The following is a 23,526-nucleotide window of genomic DNA, read 5'->3' on the forward strand; positions in this document are numbered from 1 at the left end:
CCACAGCTGACCCAGTAGTAACGACAGCTGCCCCAGCAGTAACGACAGCGGCCCCAGCAGTTACAACATCTGCCCCAGTAGTAACGACGGCTGCACCAGCAGTAACGACAGCGGCCCCAGCAGTGACGACAGCTGCCCCAGCAGTTACAACAGCTGCCCCAGTAGTAACGACAGCTGGCCCAGTAGTAACGACGGCTGCCCCAGCAGTGACGACGGCTGCCCCAGCAGTAACAACAGCAGCCCCAGCAGTGACGACAGCTGCCCCAGCAGATACAACAGCTGCCCCAGTAGTAACGACAGCTGCCCCAGCAACATCCACAACTGCCCCAGCATCAACCACAGCTGCCCCAGCAGTGACGACGGCTGCCCCAGCAGTAACGACGGCTGCCCCAGCAGTGACGACAGCTGCCCCAGCAGTAACCACAGCTGCCCCAGCAGTGACGACAGCTGCCCCAGCAGTAACAACAGCAGCCCCAGCAGTTACAACAGCTGCCCCAGTAGAAACGACGGCTGCCCCAGCAGTGACGACAGCGGCCCCAGCAGTGACGACAGCGGCCCCAGCAGTATCAACAGCTGCCCCAGTAGTAACGACAGCTGCCCCAGTAATAACAACAGCTGCCCCAGCAGTAACAACAGCTGCCCCAGCATCAACCACAGCTGCCCCAGTAGTGACAACAACTGCACCCCAGCAGCAACAACAGCGGCACCAGCAGCAACAACAGCGGCCCCAGCAGATACAACAGCGGCCCCAGCAGTGACGACAGCTGCCCCAGCAGTTACAACAGCTGCCCCAGTAGTAACGACAGCTGGCCCAGTAGTAACGACGGCTGCCCCAGCAGTGACGACGGCTGCCCCAGCAGTAACAACAGCAGCCCCAGCAGTGACGACAGCTGCCCCAGCAGATACAACAGCTGCCCCAGTAGTAACAGCTGCCACAGCATCATCCACAACTGCCCCAGCATCAACCACAGCTGCCCCAGCAGTGACGACGGCTGCCCCAGCAGTAACGACGGCTGCCCCAGCAGTGACGACAGCTGCCCCAGCAGTAACCACAGCTGCCCCAGCAGTAACCACAGCTGCCCCAGCAGTGACGACAGCTGCCCCAGCAGTAACAACAGCAGCCCCAGCAGTTACAACAGCTGCCCCAGTAGAAACGACGGCTGCCCCAGCAGTGACGACAGCGGCCCCAGCAGTGACGACAGCTGCCCCAGCAGTAACAACAGCTGCCCCAGTAGTAACGACAGCTGCCCCAGTAATAACAACAGCTGCCCCAGCAGTAACAACAGCTGCCCCAGCATCAACCACAGCTACCCCAGTAGTGACAACAACTGCACCAGCAGCAACAACAGCGGCACCAGCAGCAACAACAGCAGCCCCAGCAGATACAACAGCTGCCCCAGTAGTAACGACAGCTGCCCCAGTAGTAACAACAGCTGCCCCAGTAATAACAACAGCTGCCCCAGCAGTGACGACAGCTGCCCCAGTAGTAACGACAGCTGGCCCAGCATCAACCACAGCTGCCCCAGCAGTAACAACAGCTGCCCCAGTATCAACCACAGTTGCCCCAGCATCAACCACAGCTGCCCCAGCAGTGACGACAGCTGCCCCAGCAGTGACGACAGCTGCCCCAGTAGTAACAACAGCAGCCCCAGCAGTGACGACAGCTGCCCCAGCAGATACAACAGCTGCCCCAGTAGTAACGACAGCTGCCCCAGCAGTAACCACAGCTGCCCCAGCAGTGACGACAGCTGCCCCAGCAGTAACGACAGCAGCCCCAGCAGTTACAACAGCTGCCCCAGTAGTAACCACAGCTGCCCCAGCAGTAACCACAGCTGCCCCAGCAGTTACAACAGCTGCCCCAGTAGTCACGACAGCGGCCCCAGCAGTAACAACAGCTGCCCCAGTATCAACCACAGTTGCCCCAGCAGTAACGACAGCGGCCCCAGCAGTTACAACAGCTGCTCCAGCAGTTACAACAGCTGCCCCAGCAGTAACGACAGCGGCCCCAGCAGTTACAACAGCTGCCCCAGTCGTAACGACAGCTGGCCCAGCATCAACCACAGCTGCCCCAGTAGTAACGACGGCTGCCCCAGCAGTAACGACAGCGGCCCCAGCAGTTACAACAGCTGCCCCAGTAGTAACGACAGAGGCCCCAGCAGTGACGACAGCTGGCCCAGCATCAACCACAGCTGCCCCAGCAGTAACAACAGCAGCCCCAGCAGTGACGACAGCTTCCCCAGCAGTTACAACAGCTGCCCCAGTAGTAACGACAGCTGGCCCAGCATCAACCACAGCTGCCCCAGCAGTGACGACAGCTGCCCCAGCAGTAACCACAGCTGCCCCAGCAGTAACAACAGCTGCCCCAGTATCAACCACAGCAGCCCCAGCAGTGACGACGGCTGCCCCAGCAGTAACGACAGCGGCCCCAGCAGAGACGACAGCTGCCCCAGTAGTAACGACAGCTGGCCCAGCATCAACCACAGCTGCCCCAGCAGTGACGACAGCTGCCCCAGCAGTAACCACAGCTGCCCCAGCAGTGACGACAGCTGCCCCAGCAGTAACGACAGCAGCCCCAGCAGTTACAACAGCTGCCCCAGTAGTACGACAGCGGCCCCAGCAGTAACAACAGCTGCCCCAGTATCAACCACAGTTGCCCCAGCAGTAACGACAGCTGCCCCAGCAGTGACGACAGCTGCCCCAGCAGTAACGACAGCGCCCCAGCTGTTACAACAGCCCCAGTAGTCAAGACAGCGCCCCAGCAAACCACAGCCTGAGTAATAACAACAGCTGCCCCAGCAGTGACGACAGCTGCCCCAGTAGTAAACCAGCATGGCCCAGCATCAACCACAGCTGCCCCAGCAGTAACAACAGCTGCCCCAGTATCAACCACAGTTGCCCCAGCATCAACCACAGCTGCCCCAGCAGTGAGCGACAGCTGCCCCAGCAGTCGTCACAGCTGCCCCAGTACACAACAGCAGCCCCAGCAGTGACGTACAGCTGCCCCAGCAGATACAACAGCTGCCCCAGTAGTAACGACAGCTGCCCCAGCAGTAACCACAGCTGCCCCAGCAGTGACGACAGCTGCCCCAGCAGTAACGACAGCAGCCCCAGCAGTTACAACAGCTGCCCCAGTAGTAACCACAGCTGCCCCAGCAGTAACCACAGCTGCCCCAGCAGTTACAACAGCTGCCCCAGTAGTCACGACAGCGGCCCCAGCAGTAACAACAGCTGCCCCAGTATCAACCACAGCTGCCCCAGCAGTAACGACAGCGGCCCCAGCAGTTACAACAGCTGCCCCAGCAGTTACAACAGCTGCCCCAGCAGTAACGACAGCGGCCCCAGCAGTTACAACAGCTGCCCCAGTCGTAACGACAGCTGGCCCAGCATCAACCACAGCTGCCCCAGTAGTAACGACGGCTGCCCCAGCAGTAACGACAGCGGCCCCAGCAGTTACAACAGCTGCCCCAGTAGTAACGACAGAGGCCCCAGCAGTGACGACAGCTGGCCCAGCATCAACCACAGCTGCCCCAGCAGTAACAACAGCAGCCCCAGCAGTGACGACAGCTGCCCCAGCAGTTACAACAGCTGCCCCAGTAGTAACGACAGCGCCAGCATCAACCACAGCTGCCCCAGACGCGTGAGAGTAACGACAGCCCCCAGGAACAACAGCTGCCCCAGTAGAACGAAAGACCCCACATACGACCCACAAACACAGAACAAAGATACACACCCAGCAGTTAAACAGGCCCCAGTAGTAACGACAGCTGGCCCAGCATCAACCACAGCCGCCCCAGCAGTGACGACAGCTGCCCCAGCAGTAACCACAGCTGCCCCAGCAGTAACAACAGCTGCCCCAGTATCAACCACAGCAGCCCCAGCAGTGACGACGGCTGCCCCAGCAGTAACGACAGCGGCCCCAGCAGAGACGACAGCTGCCCCAGTAGTAACGACAGCTGGCCCAGCATCAACCACAGCTGCCCCAGCAGTGACGACAGCTGCCCCAGCAGTAACCACAGCTGCCCCAGCAGTGACGACAGCTGCCCCAGCAGTAACGACAGCAGCCCCAGCAGTTACAACAGCTGCCCCAGTAGTCACGACAGCGGCCCCAGCAGTAACAACAGCTGCCCCAGTATCAACCACAGTTGCCCCAGCAGTAACGACAGCGGCCCCAGCAGTGACGACAGCTGCCCCAGCAGTTACAACAGCTGCCCCAGTCGTAACGACAGCTGGCCCAGCATCAACCACAGCTGCCCCAGTAGTAACGACGGCTGCCCCAGCAGTAACGACAGCGGCCCCAGCAGTTACAACAGCTGCCCCAGTAGTAACGACAGCAGCCCCAGCAGTGACAACAGCTGGCCCAGCATCAACCACAGCTGCCCCAGCAGTGACAACAGCTGCCCCAGCAGTAACGACAGCAGCCCCAGCAGTGACGACAGCTGCCCCAGCAGTTACAACAGCTGCCCCAGTAGTAACGACAGCGGCCCCAGCATCAACCACAGCTGCCCCAGCAGTAACCACAGCGGCCCCAGCATCAACCACAGCTGCCCCAGCAGTAACCACAGCTGCCCCAGCAGTGACGACAGCAGCCCCAGCAGTTACAACAGCTGCCCCAGTAGTAACGACAGCGGCCCCAGCAGTTACAACAGCTGCCCTAGTATCAACCACAGCAGCCCCAGCAGTGACGACGGCTGCCCCAGCAGTAACGACAGCGGCCCCAGCAGTGACGACAGCTGCCCCAGCAGTAACCACAGCTGCCCCAGCAGTGACGACAGCTGCCCCAGCAGTAACGACAGCAGCCCCAGCAGTTACAACAGCTGCCCCAGCAGTGACGACAGCTGGCCCAGCATCAACCACAGCTGCCCCAGTAGTAACGACGGCTGCCCCAGCAGTAACGACAGCGGCCCCAGCAGTTACAACAGCTGCCCCAGTAGTAACGACAGCTGGCCCAGCATCAACCACAGCGGCCCCAGCAGTTACAACAGCTGCCCCAGTAGTAACGACAGCGGCCCCAGCAGTTACAACAGCTGCCCCAGCAGTGACGACAGCAGCCCCAGCAGTGACGACAGCTGCCCCAGCAGTTACAACAGCTGCCCCAGTAGTAACGACAGCGGCCCCAGCATCAACCACAGCTGCCCCAGCAGTGACGACAGCTGCCCCAGCAGTGACGACAGCTGCCCCAGCAGTGACCACAGCTGCCCCAGCAGTGACGACAGCTGCCCCAGCAGTAACGACAGCAGCCCCAGCAGTGACGACAGCTGCCCCAGCAGTAACCACAGCTGCCCCAGCAGTGACGACAGCTGCCCCAGCAGTAACGACAGCAGCCCCAGCAGTTACAACAGCTGCCCCTAGTATACGCATACGGCCCCAGCATCAACCACAGCTGCCCCAGTAGTAACGACAGCTGCCCCAGCAGTGACGCAGAGCGCCCCAGCAGTGACGACAACCAGCCCCAGCAGTGACGAAGCCCCCAGCAGGCACACAGCCCCAGCAGTAACGATAGCCGTCCCCTGCAGTGACGGCACAGCTGCCCCAGCAGTGACGCATACAGCCCCAGCAGTGACGACAGCTGCCCCAGCAGTTACAACAGCTGCCCCAGTAGTAACGACAGCTGGCCCAGCATCAACCACAGCTGCCCCAGTAGTAACGGTACCGCTGCCCCAGCAGTAACGAAGCGGCCCCAGCAGTTACAACAGCTGCCCCATAGTAACGACAATCTGGCCCAGCATCAACCACAGCTGCCCCAGCAGTGACGACAGCTGCCCCAGCAGTAACGACATAGCCCCAGCAGTGACGACAGCTGCCCCAGTAGTAACGACAAGCCCCCAGCATCAACCACAGCTGCCCCAGTAGTGACCAACAGCGCCCTAGCAGACACGCCCCCAGTAGAGTTACAACAGCTGCCCCAGTAGTAACGACAGCGGCCCCAGCATCAACCACAGCTGCCCCAGTAGTAACGACAGCTGCCCCAGTATCAACCACAGCTGCCCCAGCAGTAACGACAGCTGCCCCAGCAGTTACAACAGCTGCCCCAGTAGTAACGACAGCTGCCCCAGCATCAACCACAGCTGCCCCAGTAGTAACGACAGTTGCCCAGCATCAACCAAAGCAAGCCCAGCAGTAATCACGAACAGCCCAACAAAACGAACGGCTGTTGCACCAGCAACGATAGCCAGGACAGATACCCCAGCAGCGCAACTGACGATAGCTGCCCCAGTAGTAACCACAGCTGCCCCAGCAGTGACGACAGCTGCCCCAGCAGTAACGACAGCTGCCCCAGTAGTTACGACAGCGGCCCCAGCAGTGACGACAGCTGCCCCAGCAGTTACAACAGCTGCCCCAGCAGTGACGACAGCGGCCCCAGCAGTGACAACAGCTGCCCCAGCAGTGACGACACCAGCCCCAGCAGTAACGACAGCTGCCCCAGCAGTGACGACAGCTGCCCCAGCAGTGACAACACCAGCCCCAGCAGTGACGACAGCTGCCCCAGCAGTTACAACAGCTGCCCCAGTAGTAACGACAGCTGGCCCAGCATCAACCACAGCTGCCCCAGTAGTAACGACGGCTGCCCCAGCAGTAACGACAGCGGCCCTAGCAGTTACAACAGCTGCCCCAGCAGTAACGACAGCAGCCCCAGTATCAACCACAGTTGCCCCAGCAGTGACGACAGCGGCCCCAGCAGTTACAACAACTGCCCCAGCAGTTACAACAGCTGCCCCAGTAGTAACGACAGCGGCCCCAGCATCAACCACAGCAGCCCCAGCAGTGACGACAGCTGCCCCAGCAGTGACGACAGCAGCCCCAGCAGTGACGACAGCAGCCCCAGCAGTGACGACAGCTGCCCCAGCAGTTACAACAGCTGCCCCAGTAGTAACGACAGCAGCCCCAGCAGTGACGACAGCTGCCCCAGCAGTAACGACAGCAGCCCCAGCAGTGACGACAGCTGCCCCAGCAGTTACAACAGCTGCCCCAGTAGTAACGACAGCGGCCCCAGCATCAACCACAGCTGCCCCAGCAGTGACGACAGCTGCCCCAGCAGTTACAACAGCTGCCCCAGTAGTAACGACAGCTGGCCCAGCATCAACCACAACTGTCCCAGCAGTGACGACAGCTGCCCCAGCAGTAACTACAGCTGCCCCAGTATCAACCACAGTTGCCCCAGCAGTGACGACAGCTGCCCCAGCAGTAACGACAGCGGCCCCAGCAGTTACAACAGCTGCCCCAGTAGTAACGACGGCTGCCCCAGCAGTAACGACAGCAGCCCCAGCAGTGACGACAGCTGCCCCAGCAGTGACGACAGCGGCCCCAGCAGTAACAACAGCTGCCCCAGTATCAACCACAGTTGCCCCAGCATCAACCACAGCTGCCCCAGCAGTGACGACAGCTGCCCCAGCAGTGACGACAGCTGCCCCAGTAGTAACGACAGCTGCCCCATTATCAACCACAGCGGCCCCAGCAGTGACCACAACTGCACCAGCATCAACCACAGCTGCCCCAGCAGTAACAACAGCTACACCCGTAGTAACAACAGCTGTCCCATCAGTAACAACAGCTTCCCCAGCATCAACAACAGCGGCCCCTGCAGTAACCACTGCTGCACCAGCATCAACCACAGCAGCCCCGGCAGTAACCTCAGCTGCCCCAGCAGTAACAACAGCTGCACCAGCAGTAACAACAGCTGCACCAGCAGTAACAACAGCGGCCCCATCAGTAACAACAGCTTCCCCAGCATCAACAACAGCGGCCCCTGCAGTAACCACTGCTGCACCAGCATCAACCACAGCAGCACCATTCACTTTGGCCCCTGAACCAGTTTACACCCTCTCAGTAGACTTGACAGCAGTACCTTTTTCACCTGCCCTTATCGACTCCAGCAGCACTGAATTCAAAACACTTGCACAACAAGTCATAAATACTGTGAGTGCATTTTCAAATTATAAATTTGTCATTGATGGCGTCAGTGTTTTTAATTTGGATTGCATAGAATATTTTATCTAAAACACAATTCTGTTAAGATTTGTATACATTACATTAATTACAGTGAAATTGTATGTACCTGAAAGCTACTTAAGGTCCCTCAACATTGTTTTCTTGCAGTGTACTGCGATATACCAAAAACAATTTGGAAGAAATTTCAACAGATGCAATGTGAAATCGTTCAGGTAAAAAAAAAACATTCTATAGTGGTTTATTGATTTTACTTCATATGCAGGGATTTGATCTTGAAATTGGTAAAATCTAATGTTAATAGTGTCCTGTGTAAATCGCACATGACACCAGGCATTAAAAACCGGTCATATAATTTATTAACTCTTGTCCCATTTGGTTTTTTGATACAGAGACTTAACTTCACGAGTAACTGGAACTGAAGCAGTATTGGAGATTGTGTTCAATAGTACTACTCCTATTGCAGATCTCCCAGAGAATAATGTCATTGCTAATATCTTAGTAACAGCTGTGAGTAATCCCAACAATACCTTCGATGTGATCATAGATCCAGGATCAGTCAATGTATTTGGTAAGTAAAAGTTTATGTAAAACCCCTTCATAAAGACAACTTCTGTGTTGTACAGTTCAATCCATGAAGGATGAGCTATTATCTAAGCTACCTTGTATGCAGTCAGAATGCTTGTTATGTAAAGAATGTGTCACTAACTTTAACATTTTATTTACATTGGCCACTTCAGGACTACATAAGATGCTATTAAGTCTGCAAAGCCAACTATTTGTAAACATTTTATGATGTTTCTTATAAGTCTGTGAAACTGCACCAAAGTCAGTTTGACATCAAACAAGGAAAAATAAATCCTTTAAATATATGTTTTTACAGCAGGTCCAGTTTCAACTACAACTGCAGCACCTACAACTACTGCGCCTACTACTGCTGCACGTACAACTGCTGCACCTACAACTACTATATCCACTACTGCTGCACCTACAACTGTAGCACTCACAACAGCTAGGGTGTCTTTCAGATCTGTTAAAAGCACTTTTACAAACGACTTGCTGAATCCATCATCAGCAGCTTTTAAAAATCGAGCTGCAATGATAGTGGGACAGGTAAGTCTCACCCTCAGAATGAAATATTCTTATACACCTATTGAATTACTTTATCAGAGAGCTCAAGCACTCACCAAAGAACTGAACAATTCCTTGACAGTCTACACATAAAACATCACTTGTTCAAATTTCCAGAAATAATCGATGACAGAGACATTAAGGGAAATATACTACACCTCCAACTCACTGTACAACTTATGTGTACACCCAAGTCTTTAAATACAACTTCTTTTGTTTCTGCAGCTTGAACCTGTCTTCCAAAGGACATTCTCTTCATCCTTCAGCTCCTTGACAGTGGTGTCATTCAGGTAATTTAATTTATGTACAGGTAATATAATTTAAGAATACTGGACTTAAGCTGATATTTCAAACTATATTATGTTTTTCTCTTTCTGCAGCAGTGGATCAGTCATCAACACCATGGACCTTAGCTTTTTAAGCACGTTTGCCCCTAATAACACTCAGATTACAAGCACGTTGATCAACGCAGCTTCAAGCGTCAGTGGCTTCGACATTGAAGGCAGCTCTATCAACGTGAATGGCATCTGTAAGCAATATTGAGTGCTACTGCTACAATCAAAAAAAATTTAAAAGGTACACAACTCTTTGTTAAACTAATGTTTTGTTTCGTTCTCCTCATTTACAGCTTCGGGTGGAGTAAGCCACAAAATCAGTCTCGTCACTGCATCCTGCCTGGTACTGTTGTCATGGCTACTCTAAAGCAAGCAATAGCATCCATGCTGAATTTCCATCAGATCATGACAGTCATGACTGATATGAAAAGGGAATTTGTTGTCAGTAAATATCCCAAATTCATGATTGCCTTAAGGCTTGACAGCTTTGGATAAATGTACTATCAAATGTAACTTTGCAAAAACCCTAGAGAGGTTAAACAATTGTGCAATACAAAATAAAGGACAAAAGTGGGTATGTACAGTATGTGTATGTAGTGTATATTTAGCCTATATGTAGCCTGTGTGCATATATGTATGTAAGTATTTATGCATGTATGTGTGTGTATATGTGTATGTGTATGTATGTGCTACATACAGTATGCCTATATGAAGTTGTACAGGTGTTCCTATAAGGTCAACAAAATGTACACACATAGTTTAACTTTGTTGTCTGTAAACATCTTTTATTTTTGCTATTTTAAAGGCCCTTCTAGAAACAGGCATTAGAAATTAGCAGTAGCTATAAATGCTAAGATACATCACATTGGATAAGTAATTATATTATAATTAAATTACTTAAATGGACACAATAATGACAGTGGATAGGAATGTTTGTCGAACTGAACACGTTTCTGTGTGGGAATGTCCAGGATGCTGAGCTGGACAGAATGACACAGACAACTTTAAGCACCTGGTCCATTGAATCATCACTAGAATATTAAGCCAAATGAACTGAGCATGTGTGTGTGTGTGTGTATTTCAGGCCTGTGTGTAGTGTGTAATAACATTAAATTACCATAATCTGTCTCCGTTGATCCTGTTGTTTGTTTTCTGCTTCCTTGGCTATACTACAGCTGTAGTAAGTAGCGCGCTGGGTTTGCGTTTTTACAGGTGGCAACCCGGCTGTCAAAATGGGCAGTTCATACAAACTGATGACATATTGTGATCATTTATTGATTTATAGGCTATTGGACCTTTAACTATTTAAAAAAAATATTTGAAATAACACATTTTTAGAAACTTTTCTTTTGATTCGTGGACAACATTTTCTGTGGGGGATGGATGGGTAGGCTACATAGACTGTATATTAGTATACAGTCTATGGTAGGCTATAAGGAGACCTTTTAAAATATTGACTACTGCTCCTTTTGTGTTCAATTAAACAAGTGGGTGTTTTGTTGCTTATGAATCAGCTATTTATTTGTGAGATGAAAAGTCGGACGTTCGTTTTTAAATATAGTCTTGCTGTCTGTAGTCTTCAATCTAGGTTAGACTAGGCTACAGCTGTTTAACCAAGGTCTGGAACGAATAATGAAAAAGCCTAACTAAGCCTTTAATTGATATAGCCTAAATATCTTCTAACGTTACGTTTTATAAAGCACAGCTATCACAGAGCATAACCGAGGTTAACAACTTAATCTTAATCATTTCTTTGAACAATTTGTCAAGATTTTATTTTGCTAATGCTGTGTTGCTGCTCATTTTGCTCCCAAAACGGTCCTGTGTTTTCTGCCCTCTCAGACGTCGATGGAATAAAAAGACACAAGCGTCATGAGAAAATGTTATTTTTATATCTGCTGATCAGCGGAACCGGAAGAGGAAAACGCATGGATTAGTGTGTTTACAACTCATATCATCCCTGGTGCACCCGGCATCACCCTGTCGTCCGAAATAGAACCATGCAATTTGCATTTTCAGGCTGGTGCAAGACATAACGTACTAGGCTATTTTATAATACATGCCTGTTACTTTACTTTCTTTGGTAAGGACTGGAGGTTATTATTGCCAACTAGCTGTGTGATAGCCTATCTGTCGCGGCGTCAGGCCACCCACCATCTGTGGAAGTGGGACAAGGGAACAGATGGCGCATCCGAGCCGCCCTGCAGCGCTGCTGACGCTGACTGTTAGGACAGCACTGGAGATGAGTATCAGTCAATAAAATAAAAGGCTGTTGTTAGCTTTTGCACATAAGGCCAGTATTTTTTGCAGGCATGACAATGTCAGAGTGACTTGGATAAGAGTGTTTGACAGGAAGCATTGCAGATTGACCAAATTGATGCGCGACGACTCGACCACTGGCATCAACTTAATCCCATTTGACGTGTCTCCAGCTCGGTGAACAATGGTTGACAACCGCTACGCTACAGCTCTGGTCATCGCTTGTGTGCTGAGCATACTGGCCACCGTGTATCTTTCGGTGGCCATCGGGACGCAGCACTGGTACCAGTACAGCAGCCCCACCGTGCGCGGAGAGGCCAACGTGTCCGAGCTGCGCTCCCTGTATGAGGAGTTCATGGACGGGGAGTTTGATGAGAAAACCTACAGCGACACCCTGTTCCGCCTCAACGGGACTGTGGGCCTCTGGTGGCGGTGTGTGCTCGTTCCCGCCAACGCACACTGGTACAAAGAGCCAGGTATGTTAACTGACCTAACCTGTCCAATGACACCGTATGTCACTTTTATACACATGTGAGTCTTCTGTCTCAGACGTTTCACACTGTAGCTGCTCTGTAACTATGAGCCCCACCTGGTCACAGGTAGATGCCACCAGATGTGGCTCATCCCCCAACAGGTCGGAGCTGTATCACCCTTGGATTGTAGATAGAATCACTTTGTGTCTCAAGTGTATTATCATAGCTAGTCACAGAACTAAGCTGATTTTCTGACAAATATCTGTTGAAAAACTCAGAAGATGTTCTGAAGATAGATTATAGGCTATTGGGGGTTGTCTAAGGTAAAATAGTTCAGTGTATCTAATGATCAGGGCTGGGTTGCGAACCAGGCAAACCAGACAGGGGCTCAAAAGCCCCAGGTTTACTCCATCTCTGGTTAATTGCATTTCTTTTTCTTTCTTTTGCACCACTGAAGAACAATATCAACTATGAGTCACATCTTGTGGCATTGGTCTGGAGGAGGGACCTTGTGTCAAAATCTAGTTTTAAGACTTTATTGTAGGTCTGGGCGATATTAGATCACAATATTCTTAACCAAATACCTCGATATCGATATTGCGGCAATATTCTAGGGTTGACAATTTGTGCTTTAACAAAATATCTTCACACTTAGATTTTAGATAACTAATCATCAGTAATACATAGACATAATGTCTTAGTGGGGAAAAGGCAACTAATAGAACAGTCTGGTAAGTTCAGAAAAGTACATCACTTTACTGTAATGCAGCCTTTAAAACCAGTAAAAGATAACACTTATGTCATATCACGATATTACGATATCCAAAATCTAAGACGATATCTAGTCTCATATCACGATATCGATATAATATCGATATATTGCCCAGCCCTACTTTATTGTGTTAGTTTGTAATATTCTCATTGTGCAGTGTTTTATCAATTGGCTTTTTTTTTTAGATATATTATTCAATATAAGAGTACTGTAAGGCTGCAGCCAACAATTATTTGCATTATAATTAGGTCTGACAGTTATTATAAATGTTAGAAAATTGTGAGAAATGGCCATCATTATTCCCTGATGCCCAAGTAAACATATTCAAATGGATGTTATTTGTCTTATCAAACCCCCAAAAAGTTTAATAATCATAGTAAACTGGGAAACTAGCAAGAAGCTAGAAGCTGGTATCAGTGAATTAGTGGCATTTTTGATTAAAAAAAAAGGGGGTGCCCCATATACTGAGGCTCAGTCCTTACTGCAATGGTCCATGTTCAAGTCTGACCCGCGTCCCTTTGCTGCATGTCATATGACCTCTCTATTCCCCATTTCCTGTCTACAAATAAAGGCCAAAAAGCCAATAAATGTCTTAAAGGTAATCCTTTAAGACATCTATTATCACAATTGTTGCCAATTAAATTTCTCCCAATCTATTAATCATTTGATCAACTAATAACTCTGTTCACAGCATAAATTACATAGAAATCTGTATCTCAATGAAACCCTAACTGTCATTAAGATGTACCATTTTAATTAGTAATTCACCTTGATGTAATGTAATGGCAATTAGCTGATTAAAAAAAGTGTTTTGGTTGCAGTGAAGTAGCATTTTAGCACACAGAACTGATACCAATAAAAGTTTCCTTTATGCATGTTGCTATTGCAGTAAAATAAAAATTAAATAATGTACATAACCTTTTTCAGATGTCAAGATTATGCTAGAGTGTCGAAGTTTCACTCTACATCAGCAGTTCACTCCAAAGTATAAAGAACCAGGCAACCACAACAGTGGAGAAGACATGCTGCGCACATGTAAGTTCAGTCACAACTCATTTCCCCCTTTCTAAGTGATATAATAAAGCTGTAAGAACTAGCCTCTTCTCTGCGTAGTGCATTAATTATGACTAATATGTGGTGTTGAATAATACATTGCCCCCAATTAGGGCTGCTTCTTCTGTCATGCATAAGAAGGTGAGTAAATGAAGACTTAGTAACTGTGATGCCCACGGACTCATACATTTCTGTGTCTGTGTGCATGTGTGTATAGACTTGTGGAGGTGCCAGTTTCTGCTGCCACTGGCGTCTTTGGGCCTGGTGGTGTTGGCAGCCCTGACTGGGTTTTGTGCCTGCCTCTGCCGAAGCCTCACCCCCACCCTCGGCATAGGAGTACTTCACCTGCTGGCTGGTAAGACCTGTTCAGCTGTACCAAACCACTTGCTAGTAACGGGCAGGGTTTTACAGTACAAGTGACCCAAGTGATTAAATAAGCTCAAGGTGTCCTTTTGCTTTGGTGTTTAAGTCACAGGGTTTCCAGTTTGAATCCAAGTTTCTAAAAGTAATGTTCAGAATGTATCCCATCTAAAACTAAACTAAATAGTCCTTTCAGGCATTAACATACAGAAAATCAAAACTGGGAGAAAAAAGTACTTTCCCTGAATCCATTAGGTGGAACACATTCTAAAAGAGGAAACACGGTCTATTCCTACAACCATGCTAGCTTTAACCTGATGCTGTGCTTTGAGCTAAATGCTAACGTCAGCATACTATCATGCTCAAAAATAACAATGCGAACATGCTGATGTTAAGCAGTTATAATGTTCAACATGGTATAAACATTATATTACTAACAGTAACTGTATAAGGCCAAGTGTGGGCTACATAATGTCAAATTCTACAACAACTAGACAATCAATTTGTTTGCACAGAGCATTGTTGTTAATCCACAGTGCCAGTCAAGTCAGCGGGCAGCCGCATGGTCACACCTTAACTTTAATCTTACTATTTATGGTGCACGTCTGATAGTCAGTTTGTTCCTTGTGCCCTGCAGGCCTCTGCACCTTAGCCACAGTGTGCTGCTACCTGGCGGGAATGGACCTGCTCCACAGGGTGTCGATGCTGCCTGATAAGGTGGATGGCTCTCTGGGCTGGTCCCTCTACTTGGCTCTCATTTCCTCCCCGCTCCACATGATGGCCGCCGCGCTGCTGGTGTGGGCAGCACGCAGCCACAGTCAGAACTACTACCGTATGACCGCCTACCGGGTGGCATAGACTGAGATTCAGGTCTGGATCTTTGCCCTGTTTAAAATCATACCCCACTCTGTCACCAAGATGCATTTTATAATATTCTCAGAGAAATGTGATGTGGGTTAATCTGTGCGTTTTGCCCTCTGATGGATTAAAGTGCATGTACTATATAGTAATGATGACCCTGTCTGCTGCGTTAAAGGACTAGATTTTTATCTCTCTATGGGTTACAGGAATTGGTTTGCAAAAGGTCAACCAGAAAGATGTCTATAGTAGAACATATGTTTGCTTCAGAGTAACTTAACACCAAGCTGTAAAGCATTAGCTCTGTCCTAGTTTCATATTACACATTAATTAATTCCAGGTTCTGAATAAGAAGTGCATTCACATTGAAAAAGTGAAATGAAACAAAGTAATTGCTGACATTTAGGAATGCAGAAACATCAATAAAAAATTAATTGCAGAGGAAAAACACGAGCACTCAACATGATCAGACAAGATTTAAACAAATCCTTAGATAAGATAATATATACCAACATTTCATATGTTCTCTTATCTGCAGCTAGTTTCTTGCCCTGTCAAATTTGATTATAGGGATGTTGCTGTGTTCCCATTGTTCCTAATACAAAATTATAATAGCAGAAGCATTATAAGATAAGATAAAACAATGTTGTCTATTTAAAGGCATTTGTGTTTTGGAGTTTCATCAATCTAATACAAATTAGTTTATCGGTGTTTTTTTCCCCCCAACGGTGCTTTCCAGACAGCGCTGCCTGAAAGGCACCGTTGGGAGGCACTGGTTATGGTTAAGGTTAAGGTTAAGGTTAAGGTTAGATGCCTTGAAGGCAGCGGTCACAGCGCTGCCTGGAAGGAGCAGTTGGGGGCAAAAAACACCATCGAGCTACAAATTAACCCAAATTGTAATTAGAATTGTAAAGTATGCAGGTTTTAGTATGCTTACTAAATTTGCTGGATTCCTAAGACTGTTGTTGACTATGTCCTACGATGTAATGTACAAAGCAAACGAACTGGATAAAATGTATTCAAATTGTGGACACCTGGGGTGTATGAAATATTTTAAAACAACTCTTTAACTGGCAGGTGTGTTTGAAAGTTTCAGATTAATTTGATGCTTAGAGATTATTACATATACAGTTCACACATAAAAAAAAGTTTGTGGTATGGCATTGGTACATACCTTTTGTTTTTATTGCACCTCTGATCACACCCAGAATCACAGTTGCGTGTGGTGACACGTAGTTACATTTATAAAAGCACAGCTGACGTTGGTGTACTGGCACTAAAGCAAGACAAAAACCGCATAGGCATTCATAATATGTTTATTTTGACAGGTTTGCTGTTGTGCAATAAGTCTTTTACTTTAGCTGCTTCAAAACACAGACTGGGACAGTGGCCATCAATGATTGAGAGTGACAGTGAATATTATGTATATACGTTTCTGTTCTTGCAAAAAAGATTGACATTCCTTTTTTTTAACTTAAGTGACATTTATTTATTCATGGCCATTATTAGGGTCAGATTGTGTTTGTTTTACATTTCTTTACCCAATTAATTGTTTTATTTACTATTTTCAAGCATTACTATCGTTTTGACAGATTTTTTTTTAGGCTTTTGTAGAAAATATCAAAAGTTATGCTTTAAAAATTGTCGTGGTTTTTAACCATTTCTTGTTTAGTTTAGTTGCCCTTACATGCTCATATACATTGGTTTTATTTTGTGAATATAGTTGTGTTTGTTATTTATTTGATTCATATTTGTTCATTTATTTTTTATTCACTTGTTACAACCATTTCAATTCAACAGGAATGAATGGAAACAGCGTTTCCCTGTTAGGCATTCTGAATGTAAATTAAAGGCCATATTGTGCTAATCTACAGTGTTCCTTTGCACTTAAATTATTTTGAACATATCCTGAATATTGCTGTATTGGTCCATAGTGAATTTCTATTTCTATTTTTTGAAGATGTGTCCCAAAACAAAATCAATTTAGAAAAGAATAGTACCCTAAAAACTATGCTATATATTTGCAGACATGTATAAATTACCACCAGTCTCAATAAAACTAAAGAATGCCTGTGAAATGATGCACTGTATGTGGTCTGATGGGTCTTATGGTAAATTAGATTGTATTTTGCATATTAAGCCTTTTAAGTCAAGAAATCGTTCTATCCCAGAATCCACTGTACCGTAAATATAACAGCAAATGTCCATGTATGACTGCTTTTGTGAATCTTCAGTGATGTTCACTCTCCAGTTATGAGCTGAAACAGTTGATAAATGTGCACCTAAATATCGTGTGTGAGTTTAAGCGAGCGTACACGTGCGTGTTCCAAGCAACTGCTGTTGTTTCAATAAAAGCTTTTTGTAAAATTTATTTCAGAGTCACATCATTCTCATCATGTTGTGTGTGTTAAGTCCTTCCTCACTCCTCTTCTTCTGATGCAAATTCCTGTTCGTTAGCTCGTTGCTGCTGCTCTGTCTGCACCCGGATTGCAGGAATCGTAACACGCCTTTTCCTTGCCAGGGAGAGAGCGATGCCCTTTTCGTAATATGCACATTCATTGATGAAGAAAGGATAAAGAGGTTCTTTGCCTTTATACCTCAGAGTTTCGCCTGAGAAAGTCTGGAACAGTGGGTCTTCAGGGTGGAGCAGGCAGAAGTCTCGGTCCTGTGGGGAAGGACAGCCAATTAGGTTGATAGTTTATGAGCAACACCTGTGAGATTAAACATTTGCAAGGCAATCGCCACTGATATGTGTGAGGTTTAAAAGCAGCAGGGTAGCAAACAACAGGTCCAAACCAGCTGTATACTGCAGTTGTTGGAGCAGTGTTCATAAAAACTGCAAAATGATTAAAAGACCAGTTTTAAAAGGTCAACCTTTTCAGGAAAGTTGCTCGAGTTAGATGAGCAGTCAGATATATATGGGAAGCATAAAGACTTAAAGCAGGGGGCAACAGCTAGTCTGTGTTTGCATTAGTGCTGACGGTGTGAGTGTGGAAATTAATATTGCCTCTAAAAGTTGGCAATACTGTCAACTTTCCAATTCACCACTACAAGTTCCTCAGCGATTTAGAATTACACTTTCATAAAATCTGAAAAAACTATTTGAAACATGATCAGGGTTTTCTGTTTGATATACAAAGTAACCAGCCATTTAAATCCATAGTTAATATTTGCCGGAATGTCCTTTATGGTTGTGTGTCCTGATAAAAAAAAAAATCATTGAACTGCAGTGACACTTCAAACGTAACTGACTCACAGGATGACTGCTGAACACCACCTACTCAACAATCCTAAACATTGCAACAGATAGGTTTCAACAGAAACTACATTGTGAAATTTACAATGCTGGTTATTTATAAAAAGGCTGCAAAACCAGTCACAGACGATAACAAAGCATTATTATCAGGCACTAACTTGAAACTCAATCTCAAATTTACTGATTGTATCAGCTGCAGTTTGAGCAGCCTGTCCGGTTCCATTGTTTTATATTCCATTCATAATCAAAATGTCAGTTCTTGTCATTTGGAACAATTGTAACAAAATAAAACAGATGCACCGTTCTGTCTTTTGCATACAAACATATATGTACCAGTCTTCATACTACTGATTGCTAGTAATTTGTAACATAGTAATCAGTAGCCTGCCCTTTCAATAATATGTTGCACCATCATTTGAACAGAAAAAAGGGTAACACTTTATTTTATGTAGTTACTTTTTTATGTAGTTACTAGTTACTACATAATTCCTAGAACTATATAATTTGAGACCAATGATAGCTAAATTAGGATTTTTCTTGAATGAAAAAAGCTTGAGCTAAACCACCGTGAATTATAATTTATTATTAGAAATGTTAGAAACTCTCCATTACGTTGAATTGTATGCTTGCCTGTTGACTAATTTCACATTTTTGCATGTTCAGCAGGCCTACTGTGCCCTGACTAAAACACTGTCTAGGTTACAGCAGCAATTTATTTGAATTAATTAATTGGATATGAAGCAGGTTAACCTTTTTTTCTGTAATGAATACCAAATTACAGAATTCTGTCTTTAACCCTAACAATGAATTTATTAAATAATTTGATGAGTCATCCAGAAAAACAACATGCAAATTGCCAGCTTTTAAAAATATGTGTACTGGTATGAAAACCATGATATGGACGTCATGCTGTTTAATGATTGCTCTTTGATATGAAGCCATTTCGAAGAAAGAGGCCCCACCCTGTTTTGTGAACACTAAAGCTGTATGTCTTCATATTTAACGAAAATGCCAACACCCACACACACAAACACATTCACACGCACTATTATTGTTCTATTATTCTACTATTACTTTTTACTTATTTTTTGTTCATGTCTTTAGCTGACCTGTATGTAAGGTAATTTATTTTTTATATTTTTGTCTTGTTAGTTTATTGCTCCCTGGTTTATTTAAATTCAGCTCAATTCAGCTTTGTAGCATTTAAATCTGAAGGGCGACTTCTTTTATAAAAGCTTGATGCCAAAAATAGGTTTCAGAATGTACCTGGACTTGAGGATGAATGGCTGCTGTGATGTTTCGAGTCTCATTGTCTCTTGGGTAGTCAATGTGTTTAATCATAGTGAACACATCCACACATCCTCCTTCAAAAATAGTACCTGTAAATAAAAGAAGGGTTTAAAACAAGATCAAGAAGGACTTAAAAGATGCACAAATTTTGCAAGACTTGTGACATTTTGGAGTCAAATATACTCCATTGGTATTCTGATTTTAGTTGCACCTGAGTTGAAGATACGGACCCAATCGAGCATGTGCTGCACACCAACTTTCATTGCCGTATAGATGTTTGACCTCACCACACCGTGGGGCTGTGGGCCGATCTCCATGGCTGCAGGAAATGGATTTTAGATGACAAATATGACAGATTATCCAGCATTCAAATGCTTTTGATAAACTAGTGTTATAGTAAAAATGAATAACTTACCAAAGCCATGTTTTCCCACTGAATCAAGGGAATATGATTCTTTATTGGAGACGTCAAAATGGATGTACCTCATTGGTACATCAGGCATCTGCCTCTGAAAACGACATGTCACTCTCAACTTTAGATTTCTGGCATTACCAAACTCAGTTCTTTGTTCCATTTAAGTGTTCCCGAACCTGGTAAAATTCTCAAACATGCAGGGTGAATTGATTTTACTTGAGTGAATGGTTGTGTTTGCGCTTGCCTGCAGATGTCTAAATATGTGCAGGCAGATCCAGTCACAGTCAGAGTACGCGATGAAGCACAGGCCCATGTTGGCAGTGGTGTTGTGGAGGTCACAAACAAGATCCACCGCCTCAGGATTTCCTTTTGGACCCAGCGTGGCGTTCAGTTCTCTGGATCTGATTATCTCGTAGGGGGCATCGTCTGGTATGGGACCACTGGGAGACACAGAAACAATGTGAGCTCAACTCATCATCACAACTGTTACCAAGAGCATCATCATCTCTCCTCGCCTTACTTGAGCTTGGCGTGGGTGAAGCAGCGGTTGAGGTCGGTGTCGACGTATCTGCGGCACTGCTGCATGGCCCGCGGGTTTGACAGCACCATCAGCACTGACGGGGGTTCTTCCTCCTCCTTCTCCGTCACTTTCTTCTCTGCCTTCAGCAGCTCTCTCACTAAGTACACCCCAGACAGCTCGTTGCCATGTGTACCACCGCACACAGCGACCCGGGGCAACCTTGGCAAACACACCACCTCGTCTACCTCCATCTGAGTGAGAGCAGGCAGAGATACAGTAGAGAAGGTGCAAGAATTTGAGGATGTACGCAACAAAACATTTAGTTTTTTAGTCCTCCTATATTACTGTATATTCGGCATCCAGTTTTGAGCAGCACATGCACAGATTGCTTAGCATTTTCTCTGATCATACACTATTTGTGTCTCTTTTTATTCCGTATGTATCAATGTCAAATGATATCAAATTGCACATGTATATTTGGTTTCCCATTTTGTTTCACTCAGTGGGAGGTATCAGTTACTCCAGTGAGGATGTCACTGGGCACATTGTAGACAACAACTGCAACACAAAGCAGAGATATTGATTTGTGAAACCTTACCTCGCTGTTCTGGCTTGCTGGAAACTGTAAAGGGGCAGTTCCGGCTTTAAACCCTACAAATGTAATGTACTCTAAAGCAGCACTGAGATTAAAAGTCTGTTTAAAGTCTCTTAACTCGAGGTAAAACAGGGTGAACGGTCAGCTCCACATTCACAAATAAGAGATGAAATGAATGACGAGGCATCGTACTGTACATCTTACCCAGTCTACCCTGTCCCTATCCTTTCTCTTCCCTCTCCCCTGCCGTTTACCCTCTTCCACCCTCTCCCAGGCTTTCATGCAGTTTCACTGATTCAGCATTCCCATCCCTCCCTCTGTACAGGCTGTAGCTGCCTGTTATGCAAACTCTCACCGTCTCTCTATCACCTCTTGTCCACTGCACTGCACTGTACTACACTGTATCGTAGGCAGGGTGTGTCCTGAGTGTGATGTGGTGCATCGGTTGCTTCCCTTGGTCCCAACCAGCTGTGAGGTCCGCCAAACTGTAAGCCCCTCCCCAACTCCCCATTTCTCTCTGCCCTATGTATAGGATGGTAGGTTCCAGTCTGCCTTTCAGAAAATTGGCTGAAAATAAATCTGCTGGCATGACACAGCAGGAGAGGCGCCTGTGGTGTGTACAGTGAAAGAAACAGCTCTTCTCGCAGGGAAAATAAATAGAGAACCAGCTGGTGATTTAAAAAGAACACAGCTTTAATCTTAAACTGTAAATACAAGGAGGTTGACTGCTGAAGAAAAAGTTAGAATAACAGGTTTATACCATATAAAATCATCGATCCATGTATATGAGCTATTATTCTTTTTTGTTTTACTTTAACTCATAACGTATTCAACCATTTTGATAAAAATGCCTTAAATTAATTTTTTAATCTGACCAAGCTCTGTGAGGCTGTACTTTGAGCAAAATCCTAATGATATCAAAATGCTAACATGCATGTGTTTAGCAGGTATAATGTTTATCATGTTTATCACGTTCACTTCTATAGTTTAGTGTTAGCCTGCGAAAATGCGCTAAACACAAAGTACAGCTGAGGCTGATGGGAATGTCAGTTTTGCAGGTATTTGGTCATAAACCAAAGTCATCCACTAATTCAGCCTGGGCCAAAGTGGTAGACAGACATTACTATCCACAGAGCCGCAAAGCTAGTATGGATAATAAAAATAAATCTGTCGGTGCTCTCTATTGGACAAAATCTGTAACGGAGACACGTCCTCAAACATATTTATGTCAGTAATGCAACTTATTGTTGTTTAACGCTCAACATTAACGTCAATACCGATTTAACTGTAATAAGCTAATACCAGTCAATAAACTGGATTTATCAGTCCACCTTTAACTTTTACTTCATGCAGCTTTAATGCTTTCTATGTCTTTTGTTTTCCTAACTCTGAAAAGCACTATTTTGCTTTAAGGATCAAATATTTTAATATATTCATAACATTTGATGGTAAATTTAGCAATGTAACAATATCTGGCACAAATCAAATGGGCAATCACATTTTTAAACAGCACGTCATTAGCTTTAAAGTCTGTGAAAATGCAAATTCAGTATATATTGAGCCAATATTAACTAGTTTACATATCAATAAATCAAGTGAACCACAAAACTCTTTCCATTGGGTTTTATTATTTTATTGACTTATCATTAATTGTTATTGAATAAAACTGCACTAATGTGAGATTTTCTCAGCACTGGAACGTGTGTTTTGCCATTTTGCAGCTCTGTAGTCTTTCCCAACTACTTCTTCAAAGTTTATAATGTTTGTACAAGAAACCAGCTACAAATGTCGGCGTCAAATCCAGTCAGGTGTGATGTAAAAACAAGTGAGAGCAAGGTTGCTCATTTCTAAGGCGAAGACAAAGAGTGTTTGAGCCACATCAAAAATGTCACCATCATAATTTCCATCAGGCCTTTGTGAAGAATCAAACAAATCTTCTAAGTATAAAAAAAATGACAGTGTGGAGGTTCAACCAGTATTTTGGACAATCATTACTTTTTTAAAACACAGTATACTGCACAGTGGCAGTGTTGTAAAGTGATGGAAGAGCAGATATGCAGTCATACACACAAGCACACTAGAACCTTCACTGCATTACATTAAGACACTAAATCAGAGAGATAAACAAGAAATCCTCACTTACGTCTTGAAGGCCACCAGTCAACATAGGTCCAACAACAACAGTTGTTGGACCTATGTCCAACAACAACAGTCCACTCAGGTGTGATGTAAAAACAAGTGAGAGCAAGGTTGCTCATTTCTAAG

General features: G+C 46.0%; 4 protein-coding genes across 5 annotated transcripts; 3 read left to right on the top strand and 1 right to left on the bottom strand.

Moving 5' to 3' along the window:
* Positions 1-1,044: 1,044 nt before the first annotated feature.
* LOC120572504 (signaling mucin HKR1-like) lies at positions 1,045-4,803 on the top strand (the record flags this gene model as incomplete). The annotated part of the gene is made up of 5 exons (XM_039821841.1): positions 1,045-1,486; positions 2,800-2,819; positions 3,020-3,307; positions 3,621-3,637; positions 3,816-4,803. Coding segments are annotated over 5 exons (1,755 nt in total), but the record flags the coding sequence as incomplete, so codon positions are not given.
* A 249-nt stretch (positions 4,804-5,052) lies between these two features.
* Positions 5,053-9,718, top strand: LOC120572505 (SUMO-interacting motif-containing protein 1-like; the record flags this gene model as incomplete). The annotated part of the gene is made up of 5 exons (XM_039821842.1): positions 5,053-5,335; positions 6,769-6,797; positions 9,301-9,365; positions 9,456-9,591; positions 9,704-9,718. Coding segments are annotated over 5 exons (528 nt in total), but the record flags the coding sequence as incomplete, so codon positions are not given.
* Positions 9,719-11,336: 1,618 nt separating this feature from the next.
* Positions 11,337-17,556, top strand: LOC120573429 (claudin domain-containing protein 1-like). Its single transcript, XM_039823154.1, has 4 exons — positions 11,337-12,145; positions 13,842-13,949; positions 14,185-14,322; positions 14,965-17,556. Exons 1-4 carry the CDS (start codon positions 11,854-11,856, stop codon positions 15,183-15,185), a joined length of 759 nt encoding a protein of 252 aa, XP_039679088.1. The 5' UTR covers positions 11,337-11,853; the 3' UTR covers positions 15,186-17,556.
* LOC120573428 (N-acyl-aromatic-L-amino acid amidohydrolase (carboxylate-forming) B-like) lies at positions 16,486-21,693 on the bottom strand. Of its 2 annotated transcripts, none has more exons than XM_039823152.1 (7): positions 21,265-21,693; positions 20,667-20,917; positions 20,391-20,586; positions 20,147-20,240; positions 19,943-20,050; positions 19,708-19,820; positions 16,486-17,850 (listed from the first exon to the last, which is right to left on the bottom strand). In XM_039823152.1, exons 2-7 carry the CDS (start codon positions 20,915-20,917, stop codon positions 17,605-17,607), a joined length of 1,008 nt encoding a protein of 335 aa, XP_039679086.1. In that variant the 5' UTR covers positions 21,265-21,693; the 3' UTR covers positions 16,486-17,604. The 2 variants fall into 2 exon arrangements, with proteins under 2 accessions (XP_039679086.1, XP_039679087.1); XM_039823153.1 differs by having other exon boundaries at positions 21,617-21,681.
* Between the last annotated feature and the right edge of the window lie 1,833 nt (positions 21,694-23,526).

Source organism: Perca fluviatilis, chromosome 14, assembly GCF_010015445.1.
Source record: "Perca fluviatilis chromosome 14, GENO_Pfluv_1.0, whole genome shotgun sequence".
Lineage (NCBI taxonomy): Eukaryota > Metazoa > Chordata > Actinopteri > Perciformes > Percidae > Perca > Perca fluviatilis.